The sequence below is a fragment of the Sinocyclocheilus grahami genome, unplaced genomic scaffold, assembly GCF_001515645.1.
Source record: "Sinocyclocheilus grahami isolate Dianchi unplaced genomic scaffold, SAMN03320097.WGS_v1.1 scaffold740.1, whole genome shotgun sequence".
Taxonomy (NCBI): domain Eukaryota; kingdom Metazoa; phylum Chordata; class Actinopteri; order Cypriniformes; family Cyprinidae; genus Sinocyclocheilus; species Sinocyclocheilus grahami.
Window position 1 is genome coordinate 57,999 of NW_015505919.1, and position 11,138 is coordinate 69,136.

General features: G+C 38.7%; 2 protein-coding genes across 2 annotated transcripts; both read right to left on the bottom strand.

Annotated features, from left to right (window-relative positions):
• Positions 1-465: 465 nt before the first annotated feature.
• LOC107560714 (cat eye syndrome critical region protein 6-like) lies at positions 466-1,967 on the bottom strand. The gene has a single exon (XM_016244959.1). It carries the CDS (start codon positions 1,909-1,911, stop codon positions 724-726), a length of 1,188 nt encoding a protein of 395 aa, XP_016100445.1. The 5' UTR covers positions 1,912-1,967; the 3' UTR covers positions 466-723.
• Positions 1,968-3,339: 1,372 nt separating this feature from the next.
• Positions 3,340-10,061, bottom strand: LOC107560718 (probable E3 ubiquitin-protein ligase makorin-1). Its single transcript, XM_016244965.1, has 6 exons — positions 9,770-10,061; positions 6,375-6,595; positions 6,080-6,294; positions 5,765-5,875; positions 4,689-4,833; positions 3,340-4,532 (listed from the first exon to the last, which is right to left on the bottom strand). The coding sequence occupies exons 1-6, from the start codon at positions 10,059-10,061 to the stop codon at positions 4,332-4,334; spliced, it is 1,185 nt and encodes a 394-aa protein (XP_016100451.1). The 3' UTR covers positions 3,340-4,331.
• Between the last annotated feature and the right edge of the window lie 1,077 nt (positions 10,062-11,138).

The following is an 11,138-nucleotide window of genomic DNA, read 5'->3' on the forward strand; positions in this document are numbered from 1 at the left end:
CACATTATTTTGTGGAGTTCACTAGTTCTATTATGCACACCTGTGAAAATCTAATTAGCCTACATGATAGCTAATTTTGCACGCTGCATTTCTGTCAGTAATTTTCGCCCCAATTAGCAAACTGTTAAGACGTTATAAACAAACATTTTTTTTATAATTCTAAAATACACTTAAAAATAAAGGTGATGCCATAGGAGAACATTGTTTGTCTAAATGGTTCCATAAAGAACCTTTAACATCTGAAGCACCTTTCTGTTTCACAAAAGGTTCTTTGTGGCGAAAGAAGGTTCTTCAGATTATAAAAAGGTAAGAAAGAGGTGGTTCTTTGACTGGATGGAACCAAAAATGGTTCTTCTATGGCATCGCTGTGAAAAACCTTTTAAAGGGGTCCTATTATGCTCTTTTACAAAGTCTTGATTTTGTTTTGGGGGTGTACTAGTGTAGTGTATTGGAATGAATAGGACCCCTTTAAGCACCTTTATTTTTAAGTGTGTAAAGCACTAAAAATTACACTACGTTTTGTCGATTTTTAACGCTCCTCATAATCCGTACTTTTACAAAGTATCGTCACAATACATTTTATTAATTGGTTTGAGTGTTTTTATCAGTATTTTGATTAAAAGGAAAGGAATGTTAGCATCTGTAGTACCTCCCCTTAAAAGGGCTGATGCACACTGTGTAGTACGTGGCCTCTGGTCAACGCCAGTCCCTAGTAATGAGCATCTACGGCTGAGTGTTGACAGCCAGCGTGTTCACATAGCCTTGAGGACACATGTCGTTTTCGGAAACGCAGTGGGAGAACTGGGCTGGGTTGCCCCCGCGTCCACGTCCAAACCTCCGGACACCTCTTGAGGACATGCACTGTTCGACCAGCTCCAGGCACTTACACCCCAAGAAGAAGATGTTCTTGAACATGAAAACCGATATGGGCGTTTTGTAAACAAAGACGAGGAAACATCTGACCACCAAGAGCGGTGCGTTGAGCAGCACGCCGGTGAAGAACCTCGCCCATATCCAGCGACAGTTCATCTCTGAGGCCGTCAACTCGTAAAGCCAAACAACTGGAACGCCCAGTGCGATGAAATACGCGGATATAACCGTGTACCTAAGGTATATGTTGGGGATTTCGTTTTTAAGGAGCAGTTCCACCAGCGTGAAGCTGTCCAGGATGTCTAAGCAGGTGCTCATGAAGCAGCCTTGGGAGTGAAAGCGCGTGGCGCCGTTGGGATCTTCAATGATGGAGTTGATGAGGCAGTAAAGCAAAGGCGCGCACAGCAGCATGGTTATTTTAAACCCGGTGATGCCAAATGGCACCTTCAGGGCGATCAGATCCAGGATGGACGTTTCCAGAACGAGCACCACTTTTGGGGTGGACGCGATCACGTAGATGAGCCATGCCAGGTACGCAAAGGTGAACTCCCCGAGGTTGCATCCAAAGATGGAGCTCTTCTGATGGAAACCACAAGCTCGTTCTCTCTTACTCCTGGCGTTTTTCATGAAGAAGATCGCCCATCCCGATATGACCACCAGATCCGTGGCTATCCACGAGCACCAGTAGAGATCCGTGAAGATGATGAGGTAGAAATCCAGCGTGCCTCCTTGGAGAACGAGCACGAGGAAACACAGGATCTTATAAAACAGGTTCTTATTAGACCTCTGCACGAACAGAGGGGTGGACTGCATGAATTCGCCCGATGTCATGGTGTAAGACTGAGGCTGAGCTGTGGCTGAGGAGGAGACCAGGGGCTGGGAGCTGCCCTCCTCGAGGTTGGCGCTGCCGCTGGTGGTCTGCGTGTCCCTCCTGGACGCGACGCTTCGGATGAACAACAGCTGTCCGTTTTCTGGTGCTGAGGAGACAGGTGAGTCGGGCTGGGAGATGTCTTTTATGATTTCAGCAGTCATTGTATTCATGCCTTCTCCTCCCGACTTGTTTTGGCTCTGCTAGTGTAATGATAGCCGCTCAAGAGGCAGAGGAGGAAATCCCGTTATGGACTTGCGGTGGAATGGAATGCGCACTTACCATTCCCTCCAAATGAAAACTGATAAATAATGAACTGATGAAATCAACGAATCCGATATTCGTTCAAACATAAATTAATGTTTCAAACATTTCATATTCCTTTTTAAAATGTATTCCCGTTGTCTTAAGTTTTCCTAATGATATAGACTGGCCTTCGTCGGTTTAATAGTAAAGATGTACTTAGAATATAATAGGCCTAAATTGGTCATGCCATTACTGATTGCGTTAATTTAGTAGCCTATACTTTGACCCTCTATTCATTTTTTGAGTGCTTGTAAAAGCGTTTTTATTGCAAGTTAATTTTGGTCTTCGCAATTTGTACATCAAATTAAAACATAATAATGGAAGAAGAATATAAACATGCTACAGTAAACTTTTTCTTATCTGTATGTTACCTTAGAATATACTGCTCAAATTATAATTTAAAAGACAATGAAATATGATTTTAGTTTAAATTCAAACGTTGAAAATTTGAATTAAATGTTGAAATGTGACAAATTGGAAGGTATGAATGAATTACCTTATAATTTACTAAATAAATGACTATGTTTAACAAGATAATAGATAGGTCTACTTGGTGAAGCCATGGTGAATATATATATATATATATATATATATATTTATTTAAAAAATGTATTAGTAGTAATTCTAATAATTTATGAAAAGGGGGCACTCACAGAATAAAACCTGCAAAACGTCACTTTTTTATTTTATTCAAAGACGCTTTGTTTCTGGAAAGATAATGTAGATAGGAATATATAAAATACGAATAATGTTGATATGTGAGTTTCACAAAACTGTTTCCATTAAAATGCAAAACAAGTAAAATGCAAAAGGCTTCACCAAAACAGTGTTTTTATAGACAATCACATTTGTCTTGAAGATGAAGTGCATTCAAGCATAATCACTCACAGAAGCCTGATGTAGAACATCAGAAGCCTAGTATGAACATAATGATACTCATTATTTATCAGTCGGAGCATTGTTTCATTACAAAAATGCTGCAGTTATTTACAGTGTGTCGGCTGTGCTTAATGCTGATTTATAAAAGATTTTAGGGTTTTAAGGTTTGTTGCATGCAGGTATAACTTTCATTTACAAAAAAACAATACCATAATATACTTAAAGCCAAAATGAATAAGATTTTTTTTAAACCAGTAAGCCCCTGGCATAACTGCTAAATTAAATACCATTACACACAGAACTGCAGAGACAACTGAAATGCCCTGAATACTTTATCTCCAAACCTCTAAGGCTAAATATTACCAATCTGTCAGTAACATTTACATATAAACCCACAGACATGTAATAATTTGATAATAAACTTTAATTTCAAGTTACATTGGATGGTTCTGAACCATAGAAAACAAGCACATTTCTGTATAAACATATGCATATCAACCAAGTTCGACAAGAACCAAATAACAATTGGGTGTTTGTGGTTTAACTACTGCCAGCTGAGCTTAATATGCAATATTCACTGAAGCAAAACAGATTTACAATTAATAGACAGGTAAACTGATGAACATTCAGCTTCATATTTGAATGCATTTAAGTCGGCTTTTGGGAGTCCAGATTCACAAATCATCGGCACACTCAGTTTGTAGGGACTTCCCATGGGATACCACAGCTACAGCTAAACAGGTACAAAAAAAACAACTCGGTGGATAATTTAATTGCGAGGAACAAAACATTTAGGGATAAATGTTACACGAGTTGTCCGTGTGAATGTTGACGAGTGCATTTGTGACATCCAGGAAGCTCCCCACCACCTCCCACCCAGTCAGAATCAGTGCATGAGAAGAGGGATATTTCAAAAATATCAGAAGCATTAACAGCCACCAGTTAGTGAAGTCATACACAGTTGCTGTATCCTCACAGTCAATAATAAACATGTCAAACCCACACCTGAGATAAACTCGGTCAGGTTTGTTAGCTATATCTTTCCAATTTTATACATAACTTAGTGTCCTTTCTTGCAATTTTTTTGCTCTTTATACTTATTCTAGTACATTAACCAGACATGGACAGACTCACAGAATGGAGAAGCCTTTCTAGAAAATATTTTTTAGCACAAGAGCTATTTTTTATGTCTTTTGACGTGTTTTATATTCATTTATTGAATCTGAAATGAATTCATTGTTTTAATGGCCTGCTGAAAGGCACTGCCACAACACAGGGGAAAAAAGACGCTACTGCCCATCAGTCACACAAGACAGTTCTGTCTAGTCTCTAATAGGGATAGAAATAAGAGTAAATAGGGACAAGGGTTAGTCTAGGAGGGTGTTAGCGAAGGATGGAAGGAGGCCTGCTATAGGTACAGCTCGTAGTAATCGTCCAGCTCTTCGTGGAACAAGTCCCACTCATCTTCGGAGTCGGTGATATCATCGTCGGTTCCGGCAGCCAGAAGCATGAGGAGCATCTCGCTGAGCTCGAACGTCACCATCTCGTCTTCGTTATCGCTGTTCTCCCGCTCGTCGAAAAGATCCCAGAGTGGCGTCCGTCTGGAGTTCTGCAACACAGATTCCATTAATGGCTCAATCGAGTGCCAATGATCGAATTCGTTGCACATCATTAAGTAAATACGATATGCTTTCACGAAACAGAATTTTCAGTTTGGCACTGACGTTGGGAGAAAATAGCCGTAAGGCTTCAGTAGAAGCTTTACCCGGTTTCTTCCATTGGAGCTGGTCTGTCTCCTCTGGGGTTGAGGCTCTTCCAGACGCCCATCAGGAAAGGCATGCTTGTAAAAGCAGTTGGCTCCAAACGGACAGGTCCCACGGCCTTCATCAAAATATCGGCATGGTTTACTCCTGGGTAAGAAGATGGACAAAACTGATTAGCTAAACAAATGGATCACAAAAATGCTTCATACTGTTTTGACCCTAAAGGGATGGTTCACCCAAAAATGAAAATTCTGTCATTAATTACTCGCCCTCAGAAATTGTTGAATAAAGTTCAAAACGTATTCTCGTAGATTCATAAAATTAAATTATTTTAACAATGTCCTTACTACCTTTCTGGGACTTAAACGTGTCGGTTGCATTGTCTATGCAGGGTCAGAAAGCTCTCGGATTTCATCAAAAATATCTTAATTTGTGTTCCGAAGATGAACGAAGGTCTTACGGGTTTGAAACGACGTGAGATTGAGTAATTAATGACAGAATTGAAATTTTTGGGTGAACTATCCTTTCAAAATGACAGTTCACTTCAAAATTACAATGCTGTCATTTATTGACTTTCATGTTAACACAAAAGGACTACAACACCTGCATGAGGTCAAAAATGGCTTGTAAATGCCATTTAACACCACTGAGGTCAACAAAATTGGTTCTTGCATTTATCATGACCAAATGTCAAATTCGAACCAAAGATTATTGCTGTTACATCTGATATGAGAGCTACAGCAGAGGGGAAGATTTTCAAGGAATAATATACTTAAATTTTGGTCTGTTTATCACACAAAGCTATAGTATGAATTCAGAAGATATGTAATATAGTGCATTAGTCATGGGAAAAAAACTTAAATGCTGCATTTTTTGTCCCAGTCCCATCACCCTTTACTTTCATTAAATAGACAAGAGTGGCCAGAATACTCTTCAGAAAATCACCTTTTGTGTTCCATAGAAGGCAAACGACATTCGGGTGAGTAAATGACAGAATTTCATTATGACTTAGCCTATTTATTACTTAACTATTACTATTTAACTATTACTTTAATCAGAAACATTCTCAATTGTGTACCCCATGCCATCCTTGTACTTCTGAATGAGTTGCTGCTTCTCCTCCTTGTCCTCCACCCAGTATTCGCTTGGTATGACAAAGTTCGATGTGATTCGACACTCTGGGCAGGACCTGATTAGGAACACATTAATTTGTTACTAAAAATATGGTTCTTCCTTTTACACCAGCACTGATTTTTAAAAGAAGAGGTGGACAATTACAATTAGCGATAATAATCCTAAACTAACTATAATAGTTTTTGAAGTGATTAAAGATGATCTCCCCAGAATCCTATTCAACTTAATACACGTTTAATTATCTTGAGGACAGTCTTACTTTATGATCTTGCTCTCGAACTGCTTGGCGCTCCGCCATTTCCTGATGCACTTGAGGCAGTAGCAGTGACTGCAGTTGGAGAGGATGCCGAAACGGCGTTCACTGGGGTTGGTTTTCTCGAACACCACCTCCATGCACACGCCACACATCATATCTTTACTTCGCTGGACAGCAAACGAGATTTCCATGTCCTTCTCGTGAGCCTCAATGCAGGCCTGCCGTTAACAAACAATATGAGATTTTACTCTGAAACGTTCAAAAGAGTCTGAGAACAGGATGTCAACTCCGTACTCACCCTGATGTGTTGCGAGCGCTGAGAGGAGTCGGAAGGGTGGAGAACCTGTAGGCCACACATGTCGCAAACGTCTCCGTGGAGGTAGGCGCAGTTGAGGCCATAGCGACATTCGCCGACAGCGGCGTACGGGCAAAGCTGTTTCTTCATTTCTTTGTTAGCTAGTTCTTTCTCGTACTCTTCTTCGATGAGAGGTCCAGGCCCCTCAAGCGGCACTGGGTCAGCTGCAGAGGGAACAAAAGAGGAATGATTTTAAAGGAATAGTTCACCTAGAAATGAAAATTCTGTCATTAATTACTCACCCTCGTGTCATTCCAACCCCCTAAGACCTTCTTTCATCTTCTGAACACAAAGGAAGATATTTTTGATGAAATCCGAGAGCTTTCTGACCCTGCATAGACAACAATGCAACTGACACATTCAAGGCCCAGAAAGGTAGTAAGGACATCCTTAAAATAGTCCATGTGACATCAGTTTCAACCATTTTACGAAGCTACGAGAATACTTTTTGTGTGCAAAGAAAACAAAAATAATTACTTTACTGAACAATTTCTTCGCCATTCACGAGAGTATCACGAAGAATAGAAGGACTGACCTTGAAGAGAAGAAATCATTGAATAAAGCCTTTATTTTTGTATGTAGTTCCATTGCGGTCTATGGAGGGTCAGAAAGCTCTCGGAGTTCATCAAAAATATCTTAATTTGTGTTCTTACGGGTTTGGAATGACATGAGGGCGAGTAATTAATGACAGAATTTTTCATTTTTGGGTGAACTAACCCTTTAAGGTTTAAAGACCAGGTTCCTGGGATAGGGATAGAAAATCAACCACGTTATTGTGGTGTAGGCTGAAGAATACCAATCTTTTTGTTTACAATCTAAAGGAGACACCACAAACGACAGAAATTATTTGAAAAAAAATTCAGTCCTTCAGATTTTCACACAAATGACCTGAAAGAAATTTGAAAAAGAAACGGCAAGATTTATTGACGTATTTGGCGGTTTCGTAATGTGGTCTACCACAGTAAACGCTGGAGGAAAAGCACCTGCTTTCCTGAACGTAGGAGTTTTGTGCCGCCCCCCAAAGACTAGGAAAGAAACAGCACTGTTCCTTCAGCTCTTTGCTGATGAAGTCACCCTTTAAGAAAAATGTAAGTGGGTCTGGGCCAACAAGAACAAGAGAGCACACTGGTACAGCACAGCTTGAGCTCTGCTGCGTGTGCAGGGTCAGTCCAAGTTTAGTGATTATTTATGCATTATAAAACGGCTAGTTCTGATCATATGTGCCACATTTGAAGTAGTCATGAAATGGCGATAAATGCACACCTGTGGCCAAACATTCTATAAGAGTTGCTACATTGCTTGGCAACTGTAAAAAGCCTACAGTTAATGAGCTACATTACGCCACGGCAGTGTTATTTATATATTATAGTATTCATTTACATTTTGAATGTCATTTTAAAGTCAAATTTATGTGCTTTTGTCATTTCTTTAGATTTCTTACATTTAGCGTTTATTTTTATTTCAGCTTTAGTAATTTTCTTAAGTTTCCCCCGTATAATTTGTATAGTTTTAAATCATTTTATTTAATTTAAATAAACCTGAAATAAAATAGTTTGTTTTGATTTACAATAACAACATTACTACACAGAAGAATTCCTGTTTCTAAATGCAATTTTTTTATTGAACAGTGGCATTATTTTCTTCATGTTGCAGTAATTTTACCCCCGTTTTTAGGTTTAGCGATGGCTTCACGGTGTGTGTCGGCACAGCATTCCTTGGTGTTCATCCCAAGCTCATGGTTTTTCGATACCCAAGGAATGCAGTTCAATGCACATCAGAGTATTGATCAGAGTAAGAGAATCCAGATACATTTTGTCTAATTTATTTTCCAGGAAGTGAAAATCAGTTCCTTTGGTTCTTGTAAACACCACTGAAGAAGCATGCCACAAAACTAGTAACCACCACAACAGTTACAGCGTTATTATGACAAACCAAAGCATTGGTCAAACAAATAGATATAAAATAAAAGCCTAGGTGAACTAACCCTTTAAGGTTTAAAGACCAGGTTCCTGGGATAGGGATAGAAAATCAACCACGTTATTGTGGTGTAGGCTGAAGAATACCAATCTTTTTGTTTACAATCTAAAGGAGACACCACAAACGACAGAAATTATTTGAAAAAAAATTCAGTCCTTCAGATTTTCACACAAATGACCTGAAAGAAATTTGAAAAAGAAACGGCAAGATTTATTGACGTATTTGGCGGTTTCGTAATGTGGTCTACCACAGTAAACGCTGGAGGAAAAGCACCTGCTTTCCTGAACGTAGGAGTTTTGTGCCGCCCCCCAAAGACTAGGAAAGAAACAGCACTGTTCCTTCAGCTCTTTGCTGATGAAGTCACCCTTTAAGAAAAATGTAAGTGGGTCTGGGCCAACAAGAACAAGAGAGCACACTGGTACAGCACAGCTTGAGCTCTGCTGCGTGTGCAGGGTCAGTCCAAGTTTAGTGATTATTTATGCATTATAAAACGGCTAGTTCTGATCATATGTGCCACATTTGAAGTAGTCATGAAATGGCGATAAATGCACACCTGTGGCCAAACATTCTATAAGAGTTGCTACATTGCTTGGCAACTGTAAAAAGCCTACAGTTAATGAGCTACATTACGCCACGGCAGTGTTATTTATATATTATAGTATTCATTTACATTTTGAATGTCATTTTAAAGTCAAATTTATGTGCTTTTGTCATTTCTTTAGATTTCTTACATTTAGCGTTTATTTTTATTTCAGCTTTAGTAATTTTCTTAAGTTTCCCCCGTATAATTTGTATAGTTTAAAATCATTTTATTTAATTTAAATAAACCTGAAATAAAATAGTTTGTTTTGATTTACAATAACAACATTACTACACAGAAGAATTCCTGTTTCTAAATGCAATTTTTTTTATTGAACAGTGGCATTATTTTCTTCATGTTGCAGTAATTTTACCCCCGTTTTTAGGTTTAGCGATGGCTTCACGGTGTGTGTCGGCACAGCATTCCTTGGTGTTCATCCCAAGCTCATGGTTTTTCGATATCCAAGGAATGCAGTTCAATGCACATCAGAGTATTGATCAGAGTAAGAGAATCCAGATACATTTTGTCTAATTTATTTTCCAGGAAGTGAAAATCAGTTCCTTTGGTTCTTGTAAACACCACTGAAGAAGCATGCCACAAAACTAGTAACCACCACAACAGTTACAGCGTTATTATGACAAACCAAAGCATTGGTCAAACAAATAGATATAAAATAAAAGCCTAATTGTAAAACTGAGCCTTCATATTGAAAACTGAATGCCTGGCTTATCACAGTGTTTTCACAGATTGACAACTGAACATGTTTCCCTGCTACACTCACCCCTCCCACAGTAGGGCTGCCCTGGCACGAACTCAGCAGCATTGACCCAGTCCACTGCCCCCAAGCCTTGGGGCTTCTCCTGGGCATCGGTCGTACCACCTGGCCCATCAGACACGGGTTCAGGAGTGCCAGCAAGGGGAGCAGCGGTCAGCGGCACCAGCGGCTTAGAACTAGGGACTTCGTCTTGCTTGGCAGGTTTAGTATGTTCGTACCTGAGGCACAATGCAAATTTAGTGAAAATACAATAAAATGTGGACTGATAAAGCAGGTAAGCCATGCAATGAAAATGCATCCCTAGGCCTACGTAGTTTCTCTAAAATGAAAGCATCTAAATGAAAAACTTGTTCTCTGTGGTAGTTATGAAATGTAATTACATTTTTGCTAGTGTAAATACACAGAAATAACATTTAAGTGAGTGTTGGCTGTTATTAAAACAATGTGCTTAGATAAACTATTTTAGACAGGCTTTAGCACCTTATAATCATCAAGCGGCTGGGTGTTTTTCTGTCTTAGGTGTCAAGAGTGTTTCCCCACTGGTGATATTTTTTTCTCAAGCTGATACAGTCACAAACTTGAAGACTTGTGTGTGGTTACCATGGTGAGTACATGTCTTGTTCACACTCATAATGCAGCAGTTAGCCTCTTTCAGAAGCGATTCATTTAAATACGTAACATTTCCGAGTGGGTTTTACAGCACAAACTGTCTGCAGTCTTCACCATGCTAATGAAAACACAATGGCTAATCATTTCAAGACTAAAAACAATAGAAGAAAACAAATGTAGGTAAACTAGTCAACCGTACTAGTGTACAAGAACACGTTTTAAATAGTGTTGGGTTGCTTGCATCTCAGGGAATGTTTCAGACAACATAATTGTTAATAAGGAACAGCTAGCTTTCCCATACAATGATTGTTTAAGACAATAACCAATCCATTTGAATTCCTCAAGAGGATAATGATATGATTGTAATTCGGTAATAATGGAATTACAAGGTTTTTATTAAGAAGTATGATTCACCAATGTTCAAATAACTTTTTTTAACAGCGTTCATGGTACAGTCTAATAAGTAATGAGTTGCTCATTATTCATAAGTAATGAGTAATATAAAATTACATGTACATGCTGTGTATTTACTTTGTAAATCTACTTGTACGTACACATTGCTATTCCTTTATGCATTTTTTTTTCATTTCTAGCTGTTTTCGCTTTAATTTGAGCTGCAGAAACAATAGTCAATTTATTAAGTAATATCAAATAAATAATAATTGAATATAAATTAATTAGAAAATAATATTAAAACAATTATTTACATTTAAATATATCCTTAAAACAAGAATGACATTACAATTTCTCAAAAATATTACAAGAA

Bases quoted from the DNA above. Each gene is read 5' to 3' on its own strand.
- LOC107560718 (XM_016244965.1), bottom strand. From the start codon at position 10,061: ATGCATTTTCATTGCATGGCTTACCTGCTTTATCAGTCCACATTTTAT. The intron at 6,596-9,769 runs GTGAGTGTAGCA...TTCCCTCTGCAG, and splicing joins GCAGCCCTACTGTGGGAGGG to CTGACCCAGTGCCGCTTGAG. The intron at 4,533-4,688 runs GTAAAGCTTCTA...TCTGTGTTGCAG, and splicing joins GCTCCAATGGAAGAAACCGG to AACTCCAGACGGACGCCACT.
- LOC107560714 (XM_016244959.1), bottom strand. From the start codon at position 1,911: ATGAATACAATGACTGCTGAAATCATAAAAGACATCTCCCAGCCCGAC.